Source organism: Prionailurus viverrinus, chromosome C1 (assembly GCF_022837055.1).
Source record: "Prionailurus viverrinus isolate Anna chromosome C1, UM_Priviv_1.0, whole genome shotgun sequence".
Taxonomy (NCBI): Eukaryota; Metazoa; Chordata; class Mammalia; order Carnivora; family Felidae; genus Prionailurus; species Prionailurus viverrinus.
This window is the reverse complement of record NC_062568.1, coordinates 47,141,599-47,166,734: the sequence shown is the minus strand read 5'-3', so window position 1 is coordinate 47,166,734 and position 25,136 is coordinate 47,141,599. Positions and strand designations below refer to the sequence as shown.

The 25,136-nt window shown below is 36.2% G+C and overlaps 1 protein-coding gene and 1 long non-coding RNA gene across 4 annotated transcripts in view; one reads left to right on the top strand and one right to left on the bottom strand.

Moving 5' to 3' along the window:
• LOC125172931 (uncharacterized) overlaps positions 1 to 25,136 on the bottom strand; it is a 76,147-nt gene that overhangs the window by 17,807 nt on the left and 33,204 nt on the right. The gene's annotated exons all lie outside the window — the stretch shown is intronic.
• PPP1R1C (protein phosphatase 1 regulatory inhibitor subunit 1C) overlaps positions 4,836 to 25,136 on the top strand; it is a 118,754-nt gene continuing 98,453 nt past the window's right edge. The window contains exons 1-2 of one of the 2 annotated variants that reach the window (XM_047871574.1): positions 4,836 to 4,916; positions 6,570 to 6,630. In XM_047871574.1, the coding sequence (XP_047727530.1) occupies positions 4,836 to 4,916; positions 6,570 to 6,630 (142 nt within the window). Of the gene's footprint in view, positions 4,917 to 6,548; positions 6,631 to 25,136 lie in introns of both variants that reach the window. The other variant, XM_047871573.1, reaches the window with a different exon arrangement.

Genomic DNA, 25,136 nt, shown 5'->3' with positions numbered 1-25,136 from the left:
TGAGGTTGAAAACCATTATATTAGGGCTATAAACCTTACCAACTAATATGTATCTACACACTTTGATATGTTGTCTGCTTTTGTTCATTATGGTATTTTCAGTATTTAATGTAATCCTATATATTTATAAACATGTGCAATAAATATTTGCTTTTGTTTTTGGTGATAGCCATCTGAATGTTAAATAAAATATCTCAAGATTTGTGAAATCAAGACATCTGAAACAGAACTTTGAATAGGAAGTACATTAAAAATGTTAAAAATTGTTTGATTTTCTTAGCAAACCTTTTTCTCTCCTCTCCTCTCCCTTCCCTTCTCTTCCCTACCCTTTCATTTTCTTTCCTCTTTCCAAAAATAAAGCATTTGTTATATGTCAGGTGAATGCAATGGACTGAATGTTTATGTTCCCTCCAAATTCATATGTTGAAATCCTAATTGGTAAGGTGATGGTATTAGGAAGTGGGGCCTTTGAGAAGTGAGGTCATGAGGTCTAGTAGAGCCCTTATTAATGGGACTATTGTCCTTATGTAAGAGGCTCTGGAGAAATTCCTTGCCCTTTCAGCAAGGTGAGGACACAGTGAAAAGACAGCTGTCTAGGAGGTGGGTCCTCACCAGTCACCAAATCTGCTGGCCCCATGATCTTGGACTTCCCAGACTCCAGAACTGTGAGAAATAAATGTTTGTTATTTATAATGCACCTTGTCTCTAGTATTTTTTACAGCCGCCTGAACAGACTAAGACAAATGACAATTTATAAATGTCTACTGGAAATCATCAGATAAAGAAAAACTCCAGAACAGTCATAGAACTATATATCTATGGAATTTGGAACCAGTTAGGGTAACAAGGAATACCAATATCTTCAGATGGCATCTTTGTATATGCGAGTACAACTGAGGTTTATATGAATGCTATGAACGAAAAAAGACAAATTGCAGTTGATATATACTTTTAAAAGGCATGAAAATACTGAATATGTTTTTTTTTAATATTTGTTTATTTTTGAAAGAGAGAGACGGACAGATGATACGTGGGGAAGGGACAGAAAGACAGGGAGACACAGAATCCGAAACAGGCTCCGGGCCCCAAGCTGCAGCGTGAAGCCTGATGTGGGGCTTGGACCCACAAACCATGAGATCGTGACCTGAGCTGAAGTCGGATGCTTACCCGACTGAGTCACCCAGGAGCCCCTGAATATGTTTTAAATGTCCACTTAAAATATCAAAATAAAAGCCTGGCGTGGTGCTTAAAAGGTTGAACTGTAGTCTTGGGGAAAATTCACTATATTGAAACATCTCATTTCCTGACAATATCAGATAGGAGATTCCTAAGTAGAATTATTTGGTAACTACTTCCTGGCCAACCTTATGCTTTTCTGGATATGTTTAAGATAGAACAGAAAAGGGTTTGCAGTGTAGGAGGGGAGGCTGAAGGAACACATAGGACGTTGTAGAATAACATAAAAGTACATGTAAGTAAATACTAGGAGAAGAATGAAAGGAGTGGTGCATCTTATCTGAAGAATCTGAGGGTGACATCCTAAAGAAGTGCAGTCAGAGGATGAATTCAATTTGGAGAAAATGAGGGAGGGCAGGAAAGCTTCTCAGGAAGGTAGAGGAGGCCACAGAAAAGCTGGCTGTGGGGTCAAGTGCGGCCTGAAGGGGCTGTGGAAAATAGGGTCAGAGATTATAAAGTAAAATTAGGAAGGCCTAATGGACTATTCTCCTAATGTACTACCTTCTTTATTCACAGTATCACTTATCTTGAAGAGAGACTACAGTTATTGCTTGTTCTAGAGGCATTTTTAATCTTTAATGATAGAACCCATTACTTTAAAAGAGAGAGAGAGAGAAAGTAAAACTGGCTTCTTTTAAGTCAGCTTGGTGACAAAACCCCCAACTCTAGAGTTTCCATTTTATTCTGATATCTAACATGAAATGTAAGATCTTCTTGATTACTAGGATCCTATAATCATGCTACTTTCTTTCCTTTTATCCATATGCCATGTCATCTTAAGATCTCTTACTGTGGAACTTGAACCGGTAGAACATCTAACCATTGTAGGTTCTGGTACCTTCCACCCCCCTCTCTGTAGGCCCTTATAGAATAGCAGCCATCTGATTAAAGCCCAGGCTCTAGGCAAAATTGATGGCATTTGAATCCTGTTTCTGCCAGATGACTTTGGGCAAATTACCTAAATTCTCTGATTCCGTTTCTTCATTTTAAATTAAAAATGAGGACAGCAATAATATTTGCCTGAAAGGATTATGAGTATTAAATAAATTAGTGCAGATAAAGCACTTCAAATAGCACCTGGCATGTGCTAAGTGTTATATAAGGGTAGGCTATTACTATTATCTCTAACAGGGAGAAAAAAATGTACACCTAATATTTAGTATAACTATACTGCCCATATAAACATATTAAAGTTTTTGATTATTTCAAATTTAAGTTGCATTTTAAGTGATACTTGAAATAGCAATTTAGCTTGAAAAGGACCCCAAGGATCTTTTAACACAGTTTCTTTTCTAATGCCATAGCAAAAGGCCTGGCATGGAGTAGATGTACTATCTACTCAATAAATATGCACTATGTCAATAAGTGACATTGTGAAATGCTAAACAGAAAAGATAAACTGGTAATTATTATACTAAGTAGTGGTTAAGCTGAGTGCTTTGGGAACACAAAGATGAGTCTAGACCCTCTGTGGATAGAAATAAATTTTACTTTATCACCTAGTGTTCTGATTGGTATCAAAATATTCCAATAGGCAGAGAGCCTAGTAAATTCAGATTAAGAACGTACATCTTCAAGTCTTTTGAAGTCTAGTTTAAAAAAAATAATAGCTCTCTGAGTAGTTATCATGTACTGGCCTTACAATGAGCTCTTCTAAAGAATTAATTCATCTAAAACTCACAAGAAGAAAGTTCTCTTCCTGCCAAGTTGATAAAGTGAGTAAGTAGCAGAGCCAGGGTTTGAACCCAAGGCTGCCAAGTGCATGCTCGAAATTACTATGCCAAGTGAAGTTCTGGATTGATTATTCACTAGAAATACTGTCTTGTTTTCCTTTTGTATAATTTGAAGAAATAGAGAAATTTACTTCATTAATGATATTGATTCAGGTTCCACTCTGGGACTTTGTAAACGGTAACACAAAATGTAATTTCTAAGTTTCCCTTTGACACTGCAAGGATGAGTGCATCACAAGATGTCTTGCTGGTCAGCACTGTTCTCTGACTGAAAGTGCTTTCACATCCACATCTTCATTTGCTTTTTCCCCTAGTGGGTATAGAAAACTACTTGAATAATGCATACTAGTTTCCATATTCCTTCAACAGAACACCACATACTTCAATCATTAAGATGGATTCCTAGTATGGACTCAGAATTTAAGCAAAAGAAAGAAAACCTCATTTGTAAGTGCCTGGTATAATATTCAGTGTCTAAATGTATTATATAAATGCAAAAACATATTAAAAATCTAATGTTCATCAAACAAAATCTTTTAAATAAGAAAGTAGAGTACTCAAGTTCTCTCTTGCATTTAAACAACTTCGTTTTCAGGCTACCTTCACAAAAAGAGTTGAACGCAGGAAGGCCATCTAGCTATGCTGCTGCCTCCCCTTAGATATTAACAGATGTGGAGATCAGGCCACTGTCTCCCTCTACCTTCACCACTACCCACCATGACCATTATCCTCTATCATTCTGGAGATAACCTCTTTTATGCTTTTTTTTTTTCAAGTCCTTTTCTTTACATATATCCCCACTATTGACAATAAACCACAATGATGGATCATTAGGTTGCACTAATGTTTTCTAGTCACTTCTGTATTCTTCCAAATCAGAGGATATAACTGGCTCCACCAGGAAATGAAATAGAGGTCATTACAGCAGCAGTGACTTTCAAGCTATTTGCTAAATTTAGCTGTCCAATACTTTCCACTCTAATGAAAACTGTGAACTACAATTATAGAATGCTGGAACAGAACAGGAGCTTAAAGGTCACCAAGTCCCATCTCATCGTTTTTCTGATGAAGGTTTGGGGGGCCTAGACATAGCCTGTGATTTGCTCAGGGCACAGAGCTTATTAATGGTAGAGATGGAACTTGAACTAAAATCTGCTCAGTCCGGGACGACAGTGTCCTTACTATACCACAGATAGTCTGCTTCCCATGGTCAGTCTTACCTAACCAGATCTCACAGCGTAAATATACCTGATATTATTGGTTGTGGCTTACTGTCTGTGACCATTCATCAGTTTGGTGGCTGAATGTGAAATGGCAAAGGTGTCTGACTTACAAGTTGCTACAAGAGAAATGAAATGATTTCATACCCAAACCCTTCCCCCAACCGTATAAACTTCCTGCTTTATGTTCATCAATAATGAATTGCCCATCCCTGCAATACTCAGAGGGAGCTTACATTGCACTTTTGAGCAGCCGGTTAGTAATGTACAGTGGATAGAGCCTTTCTTTCAAATCCCAGGGCAGCGGGTCCTTCAAGGCTAGCATTACATTTTCAATTAGCTGCTGAGTGAATGCTTGGCATGTGTATTAGTGAAGAAGCACACAATTAGCTTATTGTTCCTTTCTGTATTGTGCTGAAAGGTTCCAAGGGATTGGTGGGGGAACAGGCAAGCCAGCCATCACTGCGGAGTTGAAGAAGGGATTTACTCAGACCTCTGCATCTTCACTTGCTCGCTCTGGAATTACAGCTATTTATTACGAAGTGCCCTGTGTGGCTGGGTGGAGTGTGCCTGAGGAAAGACATCCCAGACATCACCTGGGGTTAGTCTTTCTGAGCCCTTCACGTCTCTAATTCTCATCATTATCATGGAGCCCAACAGTCCCAAAAAGATACAATTTGCTGTGCCTTTATTCCAGAGTCAGATTGCTCCTGAAGCAGCAGAGCAGGTAGGTGGGGTTGGGTGGGGACCAGTTCCTGTATCTAAGGTAACATGGACATAGGTTCTTATTAACCGAAAGCTTTTCTGCTTCTTGAATCTGCCTTGTTGTGACGTTCCACGCTATGTGAACGAGAAATAAGTTGGTTTCCATATGGCACTTGTATTTGAGTTGCATTGGGTGACCTATTGGCTAAAATGCAGCACTTCGTGTGATAAAAAATTAGCCCCAGTTAAGGAGAAAAATGCTTATATTAGTGTTTCAGATTTGGATCCAGAAATCTGTTTGCTTTTGCTTACTAAATTAACATGTTTAACATTCAGAGAAACTTTAAAAATTCTCAGAATTAGCAATCTTTTATTTCATTATTTATAAAATAAAAAAGATTCATTTAACAATGAAAACATTAAACCTTGGAATAATTTCAGATTATAGGGTTAATATTTTTTAAAGACTTTTCATTATATATTCAAAGCAGTAATTATATGTAATACACGATAGACAGGATTTGTAGGTGTATGTATAATTTAACACATTTTATTCAGATATTAAATAGTAGCAAACATCTACCAGATTCCTTTTCTATGTCTAATATATCTATGTATCTATATTTCTATATTTCTCTGTTTCTCTCTTTCCTGTAAGATTGATTTACATGTATCACCTTTCATATTCGGATTTACTTAGACTCTTGATGCAATGGAACCACTTATGAGACCATTTGTGGTAAAATTACAACAGTAGGGGGGCAAAAGCAGATACAATTTATGGGATCATCAATCTAATTCATTAATTTCTTAAAGTCTAAATTATCCCTGAATCCTTTTACAAATACTTTATACAAAGTCTTAAAAATGATTACTGAATCTGGGGCTCATAAATTTCTAGGATATTTTGATAAACTGAAGTAGATCATCCCAGATAAACATAACCTTGAACATGTATCTATGTTGAATGGGACATTGGTTCCGTCCTGGACAAAATGTCATTGGTAAATTTTATCTTCTGTTCTATTGACATAGACTTTAAGAGTTTACCTGTATGTTTAAGAAATCAAGAGCACGTTAGAAATTCTAATCTTAATATGCTTCTGTAACTCTTAACTAAGAAAAAAACCTACATCAAACCTATTAGTTTTAAATTAATTACTCTCATAAAATCCATACTCATTCTTTATTTGTCCTAAATATTTTACTAGAAAATAAGAAAGCCTTATTAATTGAAATTAAGAACTAATGCTGTTAAATTTAACCTGCTAGAAATTTAAGTTTTGCAAGTGTCTTTACTCTGCTTAAGAATAAGGACAATGAATCTCGAAAGCATCATCAATACTATGAGGCTCCAAGAGAGACACTGAAAGTCATCCTCCTACCTACACTGCATACTATTCTAGTGGCATCACTGGATCATATACAACTATTTCTTTTCTGTGGAAAGGTACCTTTTTAGACCAAAGAAGGTAATACTACAACCTGACGGTTCTATTATCTGTCTTTCTATAATTCCCAATAGTGAGAACCTACTGTGTGCTCTCCCCAAGTTTGCTTTTTTTTTTTTTATATATTGGGCAAAGATGAGGATGGAATAGCTTTGCAAGCTGTAGAGTAACCAGGGGCAGTGTCTGATTCTCACTGATCTCAGCTGGGCCTTTTTTGTTTACAGATCAGAAAAAGAAGACCTACACCAGCATCACTTGTGATTCTCAATGAAAATAATCCCCCAGGTAAAGAAGCATGATGTCTTTTGCACTGATGGGACAGAACAGAATTGTTTGAAGAACATGAAAGAGTGTGTCATTGCCAAAAGATTTCAATTTAGGATTTCAGCCAATTATAATCTAACAAGCTAGTCTATAAAATGGATCATAAGCAAAATCAGAAATAAATATAGGAACTATCTCAGTCAACAGTCTGCTTTTCCTCTAGATAATGACACATTTGTGATGATATGCTAGAAAGTGTTTTGTTGTTTATGTAGAGTCTGGTTCAGTGCTTATTAATGCGGCTAGTGGAAAGTTGTTTAATTAGGTTTCAAAGCTCAATTTACAGTCCAAGAGATGCTTCTATCTTTACAGAGTAGGTTTTTTATTTATGAAAGGTTGTCATGGGCTGGGCAATGAGCTAGCACTGGCTACAGCTTTGTTTCTGATGTCATGTCTGAATAATGCAATTGACAAGTAACCAGATCAATTTTCAGCACTGCCCATTTGAGAGCCATTCTGAAGGGTTGCATCCATTTGTTGAGGTTTTGCTTTCTATTTCCTGTAAAAAAGTAAAGCTGCCTTATTCCTGATAAATGACTGTGATCTTCAAGATGCAAACATTATTAGTTACTTACTGAACGGACATGATTTTAATCACACATTTAAGTGCTGTTTCTAGAAATGCAAACAAGACAGCAGAGGTCATGGCATTAATTTGTACACAGGCAGGACTTGGTGTTGGGTTTTTGCAGGTCTAAATAATACAGGTGGACAAACAGAGTTTGAAGAGTAGAAACATAATAAGTCTAAGCTCAGTTATTTAAGAATACCAAGGCAAAACAGTCTTTGATTTTTTTCAGATTCCTTTCTAATTAGAGAAGCATACATATGAAAGTGAAGCTGCAATAGAATATATATCATTGAGCCTAAATACAAGAAGGTCTTCAGCTAATGGGAAACCAAAGCAAAAATATTACTGATGAAAATAGGATTTTTTTTTCTATTTCTTCTTCCTTAAGGTGCTATAGCACTTAAAAATTATTTTCAGGGGTGGCTGGGTGGCTCAGTCAGTTAAGCGTCCAACTCTTGGTTTTGCTTCAGGTCAGGATCTCACAGTTTCATGTGTTCAAGCTCCACATCAGGCTCTGCATGGGCATTGCGGAGCCTGCTTGGGATTCTGTCTCTCTCTCTCTCTGCCCCTCCCGCACTTGCTCTCTATTTCTCAAAATAAATAAATAAACTTACAAAAATTATTTTCAAATATATTATCTCACTTAATAAATGTTAACTTATTTTGGTTTAATAAGAGGTGCAAATAGTTTGCATTTATAGTTCATAAGTAAATACAAGGAAGTCAACATAATACTAAAATCTCAGATTGAAGGTAATTTTACAGCAAGTTTCCACCACTGTATTTTTCCACAATGTCCTAGAACTTAATTCCCTAGTCATCCTTAAAAGGTACTGCCCAACTTGATTTTTAAGTGTTCTGCTACGGGTATTGCTACTGTTTGAACATAGTGAAGCCACGTAAACGACACTTGTGTCGTTTTCTCTCATTCAAGCCCCCAGAATAGGAATTCATGTTTTTTAAAAGCCAAATATGTGCCATTTACAGATGAGGACAGTAAGTACCAGAGAGGTAAAGTAATTTCTGTGGAAGTTACTCCACTATAAGAGTCAGATTATACAGACAAACTCAGATAAAGGTCATTCTAAAGCCCATGCATTTTCTACTGCATGATGCTGGCCCTATAAATTTCAGTTTGCATTTCAGTATGAATTCTCTGTAAATGGGACCAGACTTGAGGCCCTATTGACAAGCGAACCTAAACTTTAAACAAATCTGTCTAGACCACTACATTTAGCAGATTAGAATTATACTTAAATATCCCTGTGAATCATATTTAGATTTTCTCTAGAAATTTTTTTCTTAGCAGATCTCCTAATCACGAGATGGCATTGTCCTATTTCCCTTATTGACTCCATACTTCTCCACGTTTTTAAGCAGCATTGGAAAGAACTTAGATGCAAATAGCATCGCACCGAGAACCAAGTCATTTTAGTAATGTCATCTCCTTGCATCTTCAACCTTTTGGAAATCAGAACAGTTTAGAAGAGACCCATCAGCCTATGCCTGTGTATAGCAATGTGTATGGCAAGCAGAGATTTTTGGACTTGGGTTCCTGCAGGAAAAAAAAAATCACTTATATAGCTTCCCCAGTAAAAATGATCTAGAACCATGATTACTAAAGAAATAAATCTAAGGACCTAACAAAACAATGGCAACAAAAGAACAAATACCACATTGAACCAAACCAAACTTGGATACTAATCTTTATTATCCGTGTGGTCTTGGTTGGGTAAGGGACAACATCTCCAAACTTTATGGTCTCATCTATAAAACAGAGATAATATTCATCCTTTCTACTTTACAAGGTTGTTGTAATGATTGAAAGACTTATTGTGAACACACCTTAAAAACTGCAAAGTGCAACAAATATTAGGTGTTATTAGTTGATGTGCTCTGGGATACAACCTTTGCATGGGATATTTAAAAGTTAAGAATAGAATTTTCATAATCTCCTTTATACTAAATATTTCTGCACAACCCAATAATTCTTTATGTTCCAAATATTATCTGACCATTCCCTATCAAACAAAACAAAGCAAAATAACAGCAACAACAAAAACCTCAAGTGTTAAATGACCTTCCTAAAGCAATTGTTTCTTTTAGCCCTAAAAACCAATATGTGCTGTGACAAATATAAATTGTGCGCAGCACTAAATCCTGGTAAGATAAACAAATCTCTTCAATTTTACTGAGATTCCCCAGGAAGTAACTGAATGTTCTTGGAATCATCTGTCATTAATGCTGTTTAAAATTAAAATCCCCAAAAATCTTTATTTCCAATTAATGTAGCAAAGAAAATTAAATTTTCCATTAGAGAGACATAATTAACAAACCCTCCCAATTCATATAATGAGACAGGTATATTATAATCACTGTTAAATGAATTAAACATAACTTCCTTTTTTTTTTAATCTTTCCCGGAGTTTGCAGAAATAGTTAAAAAGTATTTGAAACAATTGTTTGCTTTTTTTTTTTAAACATTTATTTATTTTTGAGACAGAGAAAGACAGAGCATGAACAGGGGAGGGGCAGAGAGGCAGACACAGAATCTGAAACAGGCTCCAGGCCTTGAGCTGTCAGCACAGAGCCCGACACGGGGCTCGAACTCACGGACTGTGAGATCATGACCTGAGCCGAAGTTGGACGCTTAACCGACCGAGCCACCCAGGTGCCCCACAATTATTTGCTTTTTAAAAAAATTTTATTTATTTTGAGAGAGAGAGACAGAGAGAGAGAAAGTGCATGAGCAAGGCGGGGCAGAGAGAGAGGGAGAGAGAAAGAATCCAAAGTAGACTCCACACTGTCAGCATAGAGCCCAACACAGGGCTCAATTTCATGAACCTTGAGATCATGACCTGAGCCAAAATCAAGAGTAGGACACTTAACTGACTGAGCCACTCAATGTCCCTGATTTGCTTTTAGATTCAGAAAAACATATGCATTGTTTATATCTGATAAAGGGGAAATAGAAGAGAAAGAAATTTGAACATGTAAATCCAGATTGTTGGTTTGCTAGTTCATCTATGCTGGTCAAAACACATAGATGAGGTAGGCATGTGATTGGTAGGATTTCAGGCACAGCAAAATGTCTCCTTAGTCCTTTTCTAACCAATGGCCCAGAATTCTCAGCAGTGAAGCACTATGGAAACAGACACATAACCTATTTAGGATATATCATCCTTGGGCATACATAAACCATAATTTAACTCAAAATAATGGGAAATATCACTAAAAAATCTGCGTTGAAGTCATCATGCCTGAAACAATTAATAACAAAGGGTGTGTCTTTATGATAAAGGGAGCAGAAACTATGCGTTTGCTGCTAGGAATGACTCTGAAGAGCCAGATGGCAGTAAAAAGATACTTGAAGCTTAAGATGTAAAGTAGAAAAGCACCAAAGACAAATTTCATTTTTCCAAATGTTTTCTGGGGCTGCTAGTGTGAATGACCTTGCAACAAACTGCTTATTTTTCTCTATTTTCAGCTCACCTTCCGATTAAGGGAATATTTATGATGAGCTCTCAGAGGCTATACAGCAGAGCTTCATTGCTCTTATACTGTGTGCTGTTTGCTTTTACTCTTGTATAATCTGTAGTTGACTGGTTTGGTTTCTATGTTTTTACTTAAAGGAATACACACAAATCCTCTCCATTTAGAAGTAAATGGCAATGCCATTTTCTGCAATTTATTTCATCACATTTCTAGATTTACTTAAACACTACTTTAAGTAGACCTATGACAAAACTGTATATTTGGCTACCACAATCAGAAATCTAGAATTGAAAAGAACTTCAGAAAATACCTAATCTAACCACACATCTTTGTGAAAGATGCATAAATCAACCCAAGTCCCTGAGACTTGTTTTAATTTATATATGTCAAAGAAAAATCTATAATTACCCCTACTTTTCAATTCCAGATCCAATAATTTTAGATGTTAGAAAATAGTTTCATCAAACATGAGTAATACCCCACTTTATTCTAAAATAACTCCTTGTTCATGCTCTTCAATAAAAGTTTATTTACTCACTTCTTTAAATACACAAAAGAATTCTTCATTATTTTCTTTCCTAAATTGAATACTTTCAGTCCCTATAAGGGCCTTAACGAATTCTACCCAAATTTTCCTTGTCTTTCGGCCTTTGGAGCCAGAGCTGGACATGGTCTTCCAGTAAAAAGCCATCCTAGGCCTTCTGAATATTAAAGTTTGTGGCATTCATTCTCTCCCATTTACTTTAACCAGAGACAATATAGATACAATTAAACTTAACGGATCTGATGCCTATTATGCATGAGTGAACCATAAGAGGTCTGGAGCTTAGTGAAGGTTTGGATAAGTACCCAAGGGTTTTGGCATCATTTAAAAGTTTGTTGTACATCTAAAAAGTGGGACCAGAATTACAATGTGTAATAGTTTTCTGGGGATATTTATTGAACTTTCTATCACAGCTGAATTTTGGAGAGATTGAATCTCTTTTTTATTTTTAAATCTTTTAATGTTTATTTATTTTTGAGAGAGACAGAACATGAGTGGGAGAGGGACAGAGAGAGAGGGAGACACAGAATCTGAAGCAGACTCCAGACTCTGAGCTGTCAGCACAGAGACTGACTCGGGCTCTAATTCACAAACCGCAAGATCATGACTTGAGCTGAAGTCAGACGCTTAACTGATGGAGCCACCCAGGCGCCCCGAGATTGACTTTCTCTTTGATGCTTTTGGCTTTAAACATTCTTAGAAATGAAGAATAAAACAAAAGCATTTTCACATAGGTGAGGATCTTGAAAATTAATTGAGACACATGAATTAAATATCACACTATCTCTCTTCAACCTTGAGAGAGTAGGACAGTAAGTCTAGTCAGTAGAGAGAACTGGGGTTGCCAACTGATCAGGCTCTTTGGCTCCACAGACTGAGAAAGAAGCCACAGTCCATTCTGGATGTAGCATATGACTTTCTAAATGAAGCCTGCATTTTCAGACTCCAACACTAAGATACCTAATGAGGTTTTGAAAGCTCTGGATTAATAACGCTGAGACAGTGGATGATAGATAGATAGCTAGAGAGTATTGCTGGACTGAGACGGAGTTATTTAACAGGGGGCACCAGGAATCTCTGACCAATGAGAGGTTTTTCAGGGTCAACAAAGTTAAAGTGGAAATTTATATCCAGTTGTTGGGGCATTCATATGCAAACAATCTTTTATCATGGAGACCCTCTATTTTACCAAATAAATGATTTGTAGTCAAAAGGCAATGGGCACCTTGAGTGCAAGCTCCAAGAATACCACTGAGGGTTTTCCTGGGACTTAAGGATGGGTAAGACATCATCAACCCCATACCTGGTGGTGCCTGTCACCTCCAAGGACCTTCAATCAAATGCACTCAAATAAGAGCTGAAAGGGATTCACAGTCCATACAGTTTTGTTTCATTCTGTTTTCTCATCTTCTGTGGGAATGTCATTTTAAATCATTCTGATACACAATCCTTGTTGATTATTCAGCATTTATTTTGCCTTCTCACTGTGAATGGCAATATGAAACAAAGAAAAGCCCAAGTTTGAAGGTTATTTAAGAGTTAACTGGTATTAATTTCTAAGGAATTTTCAGGAAAGTCTCAACATTTATTTTGCCTTTTTTTTCTCCTCAGCATTTATTTCTATGAGTTATTGAATGCCAAACTATGTTGAATGATTTAAAGACAAGTGATGCATGTGGCTTTCAGAGATTCATGTACTGCACAACTGATTGACTTGTTTTCCCATAAAGACTCAATCTGTGCAGCAGCCAAATCGCCTATTCAGTCAGAATAACTATAAGCCAGGGATGAGGTTCCAGTTCTTAGTAATGCCAAGGTTTGCTACACTTTAAGTATTCAAAGGAACTAGTATAATCTTAAATTAAATTAAAGAAAAAAATTAAAGGGAAAATCATAAAACTACGAAATAGTTCTATTTTATTTCAGCAAGATTACTACTTTTGCTTATTTTGAATAATAACATATATTGCTTACTTTTTATGTTGATTTTAATTAGAAATACCTTAGTGAAATATGAGAGAATTATAGCAGGGTCAATTCATTTCATTTTTCTGGTTTTCTGTCTGCCTACTTGTGGAGGGATACTGCAGATGAAAATAACTCTGAGGTACTTTTGCATGATGTAAAGATGCAGCGTTGGTAGTAGGTAAAGCACTGACTGGAGTAAGGCATGGGTTCGAATCTCAGTTTTGCTAGTTACTGGTGGTGAGACATTGTGTGTATTGTCAACCTCCACGGGCTCAGTTTCCTCCTTTCTCAGTAAAATGAAATGCATAGCACAGTGCCTGCAACCAGACAGATACTGAAGACATGCAACCCCCCTGCATTATTATACCCCTGCTGAGAAACACCATGTTCTCCTAAAACCTGTATTTCTTATTGGAAGATGGCTTAGCTCCTTTCTGATTTCGACTGCATTAGGCCATGTCAAAGTGTCCTCAAGAGTTGGAGTTCTTGACAAAAGAGAAGATGTATCACATCTCCTAATTCATCAGGATAAGAATACACAATTAGGGAATTGTTATGTATCTTATACTGTGATATTTGTCCAACTGAGTTGTCTTGCTTACAAATATAATTTCCTGAAATATTAGTCCTTTAGAATTTTCTTAAAAAAAACAAGGTACTGATGTCTGTAAAGTTACAAAAAGCAGTGGAGATCCTTGTAGTAGATTTGTATTTGACCAAAAATGAAATTCATATTCTAATGGTATGTGGACAGAAAGGTTGATTACTGAGTATAAAAATCTTTCAGAGATATCTATCAAACATTCATTTGATTGCTCACATTTATTTCCACTCCATTTCTTCTCACTTCCTTCCATACACCATCCTAATGCCATATTTTGGCTAAGCTTTCTTTTTTTGGTTCCTTCTTTTGGTTCCTTTGCCAGATCTTAACGCTTAGTCTAGACAGACTCATTTGTGTAAATCAGTCTCCAGCTTCTCCAACAATTTCTTTTATTTAAATTACTGTATGAAACTCACTTAAATCTCAAAAATTTTCTCTGACTGGTTTCATCCATTGTTTGGCTTTTTATTCTAATACTCTCTTCCCACTTCCAACTATTGAAGCTATTTATTGGATTATATATTCAATTCAATTCAATAAGTATTTATTGAGTCCTTATTCTAAATCCTCCAGGAACATGCGATTTAGGTAATAGAGAATAAATAATATATCTCCATGAACCAGAATACAATTGTAATAATATAAATTCTAACTGCTCAGACCAGGGTAAAATTAATTCTGGCCAAGACCTAGAGGCACTTATTTCTCATGTTCACTAATCTACAAAGCATTTGTATGACTTACTTTGATCTTAGGGCTTTAACCTTTTAATGACTAGGGTCAGAACTAAAATTCTACTATTTATTTCAAACTAGTATAATAGTTATATCTACTTAAACTAGTAGAGTGAATATCTAGTTGAGTAGATACTACATACCCGTGAGCTATTAAATTTAAATGGATTTAAAAAAAAAAAACAGATCCTCAAATCCGATGGCAATGCATCAAACTTTTTGGGTACTTACTCTGATTAGGACACAGTGTTAGCTGCTCTCGGAGATAAAACAGGTTAAGTCACTATCTCTGCCCTCATGGAGAAAACTACCTGAGACATCTATAATTTGATACATGTATATTGATAGTGGAATCAACAGCATGTGGCAAAAATACAAAATATATTTCAATTCGGCACAGAAATGTCTACTGATGGACATTTTGGGAAATTCAATTATAATATTAGACAGTACAGTATAAAGACTAGGTGCTTGATAAATGGCAACTCTTATTTTGGGGAGGCAGGCACATAGCACTTAGAAGTAGAGATGTTGGAATCACTTAGGTCTGGATATGGATCTCAGATGGCCGTTTACTCCCTCCCTGTCTTTACCCTAGGGAAGTGGCTTATCCTCCCAAGGCCCATTAAGTGAGGAAGCTGGGTTCAAGTGGCTCTGAAATGCATGTTTCTTTTTTCAACACTACCGTATTTCACTAAATATAAAATACATTCATTAGAAATAAGGCTATTCTGAGTCCACTGAATAAGTAGATGTACATTTTTGTGTCTGTAGAATAATACATATGGGCTACATATGTCATCGTCAGCTGTTCTGGAGAGTTTAAGGGCACGTTCAGTTTCAAATTTAAGACTGAAAAAGTCACTAACAGCTCTGATTGTTTCTAGTTCATAGTCACATTTAAGGCAAATAGTAAATTAGTAGTACTTGACACCCTCTAATGAAAAAGTCTAGCCAAGCTGTGTAATGAATAGAGAGGAGTTATTTCCATGTTTATTTTAGAACTGCTCAGGAACAAGCCTTCAAGCTTTGGGATGTTTTTCCCCCTTTCTCCCACCATTTTTTACTCTTGAGTTCCACCAAACTGTGATCTGAAACTGTTCCAGAAATTCCAGATACAATTTGGTAGCAGAATTGAAATGCCCCAAGGGCTCAGGCAGGTGACATAGATGAGTACCTAGGCTCTGTGTGGGACACTGTGATGGGGACTGTGGTCTACTTGGAGGGTACAAGCTCCATTCAGGTCTTTCAAATGAAACATACAGAAATACGCAGAAAGAAAGAAAACAAAACAAAACAAAACAAAACAAAAACAACATTGTGAGCGATAGGGGAGCCCAAGTGGTCAGTCTCCACGCTACCTAAAATTGTACCTTTCAAAGTTCTTATTATTGTTACTATACCCTATCTTCTATACTGTAAGAACTTGACCAGATGTAACACATCGTCCCTGACACTAGAAAAGCACTCTACCTGGAGCTCGGAAGGAACCTGTGAAAGCCTGAGGTAGAGAGAGAGGAATATCCTGAAGCAAATATTCCAGCTGCAAAGTAGGGACCTCAGAGTCATCTCCTACTCCCAGTCTGTTTGTGGTCATTGCTTTCTTCCCTTCAGGTCTTCCCCAGTATTTCTGAAGCCCCAAGCCCATACTGGGAAATGTTACGTCTGTATCTGTGAGTCTTCCCTGTGCTGTGGATAGAAGATTATTTTTGAATTTAACTCAATGACTTTGTATCACTCAGAGTAATTTGATATAGTGACAATTATAGTGCTTAACAAAACTAATTTGTTAAGCCAAATAAGTTGCCAAATCTGCATCATCAAAGGGAGATATATTGGCAGTCTGGTTAGAATACAATTACAGTTTGACCTTGGCAATAATGCTAAGGAAAAAGTACTATATAAAGTAAGAAAAGCTAGGAAATGGGTTGCTTTTCTTCCTCCTCCCTCCCTCCTACCTGCCTTCCTCCTTCCTTCCTTCCTTCCTTCCTTCCTTCCTTCCTTCCTTTTTCATTCTCTGGGAGTAATTTTCCACCATTTATAGGAAACAATTTTCAGAATCACATTCTTTACATATAAATACATATTGACTTGCTTGTAAAAATGGAACTGAATGCACAAAATGAAAATTGAAAAAATGTTTATTTTAGAATTCAATTTTTAGAATAATTTGGTTCAATGCAGTATCATTTTATGCTTTCTTTGCTATCTGACAAAAAATGAAATATTAGGAAACACATCCACAGATATACATGTGCGCACACGCACACACACACACACACACACACACACATAAGTTGAATACCCAATTATGTGTACAAATATCACAGGCAATTTATTCATGTAATAAAATCAACCTCCACTAAGTGATCTGACTTACAAAAAGGCCAGGACCTAATAAAGTATCTAGTAAAGCTTTGTGAATTCAGTTTATAAATGGAATAAAGTTTAAAATAATTATTTAAATTCCTAATCCTTTGATTTAAAACCAATAGATCAAAAACTAATCATAATATTTGGAAAACCATGAATAAAAAAAACATTGAAATTATGGATTTAAATGATGAGACTATTTTTTAAATCAAAAGAGCATTTAAAAATAAGTTACATGTATTGAATATTAATTGCTTTAAGACTATCTTCTCATTTGGGTGGATTTTGTATTCCCAGTTTCATAATTCGTGAATACAAGAAGTATTATAACAAATAAAAAGTGAGATCCTCCTGCTACCACCTAAAAGTCAATGTCTAGCTGAAATGTGTCATCCAATTTAAAATCAACATTTAAACTCTTAACCTCAGCAATTATGTTAATGGTATCCCCATTCCTCTAATCTGAACCATAACAAACTAGGAATCACCTCTGACACCTCTCTCTCCCCACCTGCCCCCTAAATCTAGCCATGGCTTTTCTGTTGATTCTATTGTGAAGGTTGACTCTATCCCCCATGTTTTTACTGCCTCTGCTCAGGCTAGGACAGTTATTGCTTTATTCCAAAATAAAGTACAGTAGCTTCCAAACCACTTTTCCATGACTTTAACACTGGCAGGTGGTTTGTGTAGAGCTGAGCCCTAATGTTAGAATAAGTGAACGTGGCATGACTTAAAATCAAATCGTGGCATGACTGTGAAACGCTGTCTTAGTTTCTAATTCCACGAAGCACAGATCATGCATGGTAACTCCAAAACTAGTTTTCCTGCTGGAATCAAGTAAGATGATGTATGCTAGCAACACTATTGGTGGTAAATTTGTTTTTTTTCCACTCTGGCTTGTGTGAGAGGCTTTGGAAGATGTAATTATACAACGGGTGATGGACTGGGGCGGCTTTACTTTTCATAATTCATTTGTTATGAGCTCTGATTTGTATCCTATAATTTACCTGTCCAAGCTCTTAATTGGCTATGATAAGGCACATGAGGTCTTCTCAGGAGGAGCTCATATATTTAAATATCATTTACACATCATTCCTATTTCTTGCTTAAATAAGTCAATTGTTTCCTCCATAGTCTATGGAATCTTTGTTACCTAAATTGTTTATAATTGTACTAAGGCTGACATTTAATTAAAGAAAAGAAATATACAGACAAAATGAAAATTGTGTTATATTATGGTTAACATTACTGCTTTATAATTTCTTTTCTATTGCCTCCTTTATTTTTGGCTGAGGGCTCTAAAACTGAATACAGGAAACTTGCTCATTTGCCATAGGTACCTTCCTACTGAAAATAACTTTTCCATATGTGGAGGAATTTCAGATCAAGCAGGAGAGACTCAGACTGGATTTGGTTTCCAAAGTACTCTAAGGATTATCCACTTTCCCTTCATGGATCTTAAGCACTGCCCACTTGCCCCCAATGATTAAAAGGTTTTCAGGAAATAATGCCAGAGACCCACTCACCATCACATTTCAGTGAAGTAAAATGTCATGAATGATTGAGCTAAAATGGCTCATCTCAAATTCTGCCACAGGTCATTTTACTTGGTGAATAGCCCAGAATTCCCCCTTTACTCAGCCAATGAAGGGCACCTTTTTGCTTAAGGTCTTGGAGACAAAGATATTTTCATATGCTAGCTCCATGGTTCACAGCCATCATTGGAGTCAAGGCAAAAACCAGCTGTACTGTTTATAAGGACACTTACAGTATAAAAAACATATTCAAATATATTTTGAAATATCTTTAGGACATAAAAGACAAATACTTCTAAGCTACAAATAATTTTAAAAACCCGTACAAACTCAAAGGAATTTAAAGAGATTAATAGTAATTTATCTTCCTTTTGGTAGTTTTATACTTTGAAAACATATTTTTCACCTATGATATTTATGCTCAAGAACTCTGTGAAATAAATATTATAACCTTCATTTTACAGAAGGAAGGTGATAGGTGAGCTGCTCAAGGTTAAAGAAGCTAGTAAGTTAGTAGGTCTGAAATTTAAACATAGGTTATCTATCCCAGGTTAATGCACTTTTCACTTCAATAATAATATTTTTCCTTCTACAAATAAGCAACATTATTCTCTTGCTATTTTATTTCTATCTTCCTCATGGAAGTAACTATAAGCAAATTCCTCATTGTGGCTCAGCCAAGTGAGATCCTGTTTGATGTAATAACAGAATGTACTTCTTTCTATCCCAATGTAAGTGAGTTCATTTTTGAGAGGACACACTACACTTTTTTCTTTTCTTTGATAATTTATTAGATAAGCGTTCTTAGAGTTACTAACATCAGATTTTTTTTTATTATATAATCAGAAAGATAGCCAAACAGAAAAATAAATCTCACCCATTATTCCACTCTTATAGTTGGATTCTGTTATTTATTCATGTTTCTGGTTGTCTACCTATATGAATTCACTTATTTAAAAAAAACACTGTCTTGATTTAAAACTTTAGTTGGAAGGGTAACAGTTTATATTTGGATTCTAGTTAACTCTGAACATGACTGATTTGTACACTAGAATGTCATCTTCCCTTCTTATCTGTATCTACTGTAGTTTTTCTTATCCTCCTAGACTAAGATCAAATCCCCCTTTCTCTGTGAAACCTTCACTAGCCACTCCGGCTGAAAGGCTTTATTCCAGTAAAAGTAACAAGTCAGTGGATCCATTAACTCGTTTGCTCCAAACGATTGTCAATGACTTTCTGTCATCTAGTAATGCACTGAAGGAATGGATTATAGAATTAATACATTTTAATGTGAGTCAGAGGAAGAAAGATTGAGTCACAAGGCCCTTCCATGTGTTCTCAAGCTTTAGTAAGTCCTTTCTGGGTAGCAGGGCTGCAGAATAAGGTTCTAAGGATTGAAGAAAGTAAATTTTAATAGAAGACTTGAGCTGCTTGTTTTATTATTTTCAGATAGAAAATGTTCTGAATTAAGCACCATAGGCAGCGTGACTGTGGATACATAGATCATTTTGCATAATAATAATATTTTGGGGATTTCTTATGTTTTATAGGATAATATAAAGCCTCAGTAGGTTTTGTTTAATGACCAATTTTATTCTTTAGCTGTCTTCAAATTACTGAAACTGATTTTAAAATGTCAGTAAAATGGTGATGGTGGAAAATGTAGTATTATCAGTTCGGTTGCTTTCTTCTAACAGCATGGGAGTTCAAGAGTTCAAATAGGAGCAATCTATCCCTCTGAATGGCTATGTACTTTCCTTCTATGTTAACTAATGTATGAGTCCATAAATAGGAGGTAGGTCTTCTTTTCATTTCCATTGAATTGTGAAATAAACATTTTACCTAATAATTCCCCTTAAACAATTTCCTTTTTTAAACAATAAGCTACCAGGAAATAGTTAGTAACCTGTAGCCAATACTGAAAATCAAACAGTCTGTTACTTGTCAAAAGCATTTAAAATTACACAACTTTACCTAAAAAATCCATTCGACTGGTTTGCATATAAGATTCCTTTGTAAGCGAAACTTAGTAACTACAAGAAAAATAATTTCAGAGTGGACCTTGTACCATATTCTTCCTTTCCCTCACTTTTTACACAAGGAAACCATTGAAATAATTTACATTGGCCCCAGTGAATTATTTGTAAGCATACTGATACATAGTTTCACATTACAACATTCCAGCTGCTTTATTATTTTCTGACTGAGTCAGATAAGATTGTAGTCTATGTATTTCTGTTATCTGGGTACTTCTTAACATGTCCATCATTACGGGCGTATACTGTTGGTATATTACATAAAAATGAGTTCATTGCAAGCATCAGCTCCATTTCCGTATTTCTAACTTAGTTGGACATTCTTGGCAATTTTTCCAGACATACCACAACCCACTCTCTACTGAGATACTTTTTTTCCCTTTTAATATTAAGTTTTTCTGTGCAGCAGCTAGAACTTGGAACTGCTCTCATTGTTTTTAGAGCTATAGGTCTGCAGTTCACTTTAGTAAAAAAAAAATCTGAAAAACTTCAGCATCAAGCTCCTTATGAGAACACAGCTTTCTTAGATGTAAAAGAAATTTGAAACTCTGACATAAAAGAATTAAGATGAGGGGCGCCTGGTGGTTCAGTTGATTGAACACTAACTTTGGCTCAGGTCATGATCTTAGGGTTCCTGACTTTGAGCCCCGCGTCGGGCTCTGTGCTGATAGCTCAGAGCCTGGAGCCTGCTTTGGATTCTGTGTGTTCCTTACCCCTTACCCCTCCCCTGCTCTCCCTCTCTCTCTCTTTCTCTAAAAAATAAAACAAACATTAAAAAAAATTAAGATGAAGTAGAATATGACTTCCTACTACAAATCTTACAGACTAATGAATATATGCAAACTACAACAAAGCAAGACAAAACAAAAAAACAACTTAAAACAATTTATATATGCCATCAGATTTATATTTTTTAATAATGCAACAATCAGTAAGATTTCTTAAAATAGAATACTCAGAGTTTGCTTTTTAGTAATAGCTTTAATTTAACATTTTGATGAAAGAAAAAAGAAAATGACTAAGACAGAAGGTACTGCAATGATATTTCCAAACTGGAAAATAAAATTATTGGCATTTAACATTGTTCATTAATATGCTCCATTATCTACACTGATTTACACGCTTTAGACACTTCAAATACAGATTACAAATATGGTAATACCCATATTAATTGCCACCAAACCTTTGGTAGTAGGAAGTGCACATGAGAAAAGATATGCTTATAAGTTGGTCCCAAGTATTTGTATGTTGTAATTCTTTTTCTTCTTCTGTAACTTGTAGAACTATTCCATGCAGAGCCATGGTGAAAACAAAAACAAAAGCAATACCTAAAATACTGCCATCAACCATCCTGTTGGGACAGGATTGGTCTGTGTTTTCTCCCATAACCAAGCAGAGCAAGGAGCTTCCTCAGGTGAAAGGTGGTGGTGGTTAACAACATGACAACTACAGTTGACCCTTGAACAACATGGGTTTGAACTATCTGGGTCCACTTATACATGGATTTGTTTTTTGTTTTTTGTTTTTTTTTTTTTGTTTTTTATAAATACAGTACAGTATTATAAATCTATTTTCTCTTCCTTATGATTTTCTTAATAACATTTTCCTGGGGGAGCCTGGGTGGCTCAGTCAGTTAAACGTCTGACTGTTGGTTTCAGCTCAGGTCATGCCCTCATGGCTCATGAGTGTGAGCCCCATGTTAGACTCTTTGCTGACAGCACGGAGCCTGCTTGGGATTCTCTCTCTCCCTCTCTCTGCCTCTCCTGCTGATGCACACGCTTGCACATGGCACTCGCAGACACACACACTCTCTCTCAAAATAAATAAATAAATAAATAGATAGATAAATAGATAAATAAATAAATAAATAAACGTCAAAAAATAACATTTTCTTGTCTCTAGTTTACTTATTGTGAGATCTGCTTATAGTGCATTTTCCAAATGAATGCTTTTTAACAGAAAATGACTTTGAGAATACTTACATACAGCTGTATTTTTAGCACTCACAGCTGAAAATAATACATAATGACAAAAAGTGACAATAAAACCAGTAATGCTTGAAAATGCCATATTTTGGGGCGCCTGGGTGGCGCAGTCGGTTAAGCGTCCGACTTCAGCCAGGTCACGATCTCGCGGTCCGTGAGTTTGAGCCCCGCGTCAGGCTCTGGGCTGATGGCTCAGAGCCTGGAGCCTGTTTCCGATTCTGTGTCTCCCTCTCTCTCTGTCCCTCCCCCGTTCATGCTCTGTCTCTCTCTGTCCCCAAAATAAATAAACGTTGAAAAAAAAATTTTTTTTGAAAATGCCATATTTTATAAGTACAACAGTATCTCCACTCAACTGAAAAATAATTACAGGTGCATGCACAAAAACAAATACAATTCCCTGACCACATGCAGGGTGCATACATTTCACAGACTCCTTGTCATTGTCATGGAAATAGCCTCTGTAGAAAGTGAAATACAAGTCAGACAGCTTTGTGATACACTGTATTGGATCAGAAGTTACTTAAATATGGAGGTTTGGAAAAGTAAAAATTCAGAAAAGAAGGTAGTCATAAATCGGTTAACAAAAGTTAAGAATCATAGTTTACATGTCACTTTGCCAGTAAGGCTTCCAAATCAACAGTATGCTATGAGTAATTAAATTTGGGGGGAGTCAAAAATTATATGCAGATTTTTGAGTGCAGGAGCAGTTGCCACCTCTAACTTCCACATTGTTCAAGCATCAACTGTTATCAACATGGTTGGAATTATAAAGGAACACCTAAATCGTCAAACTTTTAAACTATTATGATAAAGGCATATGTAATTTGTGCTTATATTTGAGATCCACTCTAGATACTCTTGCCTCATCTTTTCCAGATAGTTAGTACTCTTGTATTTCACTGCCTTGGCTCACTTTCTGCTCCTTACAGAAGAATACTTAGATTCTTTCCTTAGCCTAATATCCAAATCTTTGACAGTCTGGGTGGAGCCAAATTCCCCAACTCCACTTTATTCCTAGACTTGAGCCTGCATCTCTGGTCAGACAGGCTACCTTTCACCTCTCACTATCTCATCTCCACTAAAATCTCTGAACAGAAATTATGTCCTACTTAGAATGCCCCCAACTATGACTCTATTTTACCAAATATTTGCAGTTTTTAAAATACTCAGCTCTATTTCATTTCACTCATTTCTAGAAATAGATATTTATCAGAAATATATCTTCTAGCAGCTCAGAGCTGAAAAATACTGTAAGTGCAGTTTTATAGTGGCTTAAATTCACAAGTTTCTTACATTTCATTACAGGTGGACATTAACTCAGTCTTGTGGCATCTCCAACCTAATAAACTCAGTGATAATCTCTATGATTTTTGTCAAATTACCATGGTTTTTTTTGTTTTTGTTTTTGTTTTTGTTTTTGTTTTTGTTTTAATAAGCCTTACTGGGGCAACCTGGGCGGCTCAGTTGGTTAAACATCTGGGTCTTTGATTTCAGCTCAGGTCATTATCTCACAGTTTGTGAGTTTGAGCCCTGTGCTGGGTTCTGCACTGACAGTGCAGAGACTGCTTGCGATTCCCTCCCTCCTCTCTCTCTCTGGAAATAAATAAATAAACCTAAAAAAATGAATCTTACCATTTGGACTTGGAATAGTGTAAATAATCTTTGAAAAAAAGGAATGCTCAATAGCCACCCTATATTCCACTAAAACCATCCTTTTTCATTAATTTTGACAAGCAAAGGAACCATGAAGGAAAACTGGTAAAAACTGTGGTATTGGTTCTACTTTGGTTTCAACTCTATGCAGGATTACTTTCTCTAGGAATTCCAACTGATGATTAGTCTGATCTACCTGACCATTTTCAGTGATGAACAGTTTAGCTCTTTTTGAAACATCATGGTTATGACTGGATAGCTCTAATCGTTATAAAGTCCTGCCTTATATCTAGCTGAAATATCCTTCTTGGATACTGGCATGTCCTTCTAAAAGATACCAGGAAAAGTTTAATACCTCTTCCAACTGAGAACCCTTCATGTGTTTGGGGACAGATATCTCCTTTGCCCTCAGTTCTCTCTTCTCTAAAACTTTCACTTACATTTAGCTTTACAATCATGATATGGTTTTCAGAAATCTCACTGTTCAGCCCCATGGTAATACTCATATTTTTCAGTGGAGGACCAAAATTTTACTCATTTAACAGTTAGTTATTGATCATCTATCATAGGCCATGTAGTGTGCTACAATGTGAGGCTTCACAGTGAAATGCAATGGAGTTTGTGCTAGCAGAAACATGAGATACTTTAGAAGCACACAGTAAAAGGACATAACTCAGTCAGTAGGCTTAATGGAGAAAACAAGTTTGTGGAGAAACTTGGAAAAAAAGAAAGTCAGGGAAGACTGATCATTTAAGACAAAGGGAAAACAAGGATAAAGACTCATAAGCAGGGCAAGGCACTGAAGATTCACGGAACTGAAAGGGGTCCGGTATGATGCAGCATGGAATGGCATCAGGAGGGGGTGGAAATCAAGCAGACACTATGTTGGGGGTTATTGTAAACATTTGTAAGGAGTTAAGATTAGGAACCACTAAGCAGGAGGGTTCACATGCTCAGATTTTATCCTAA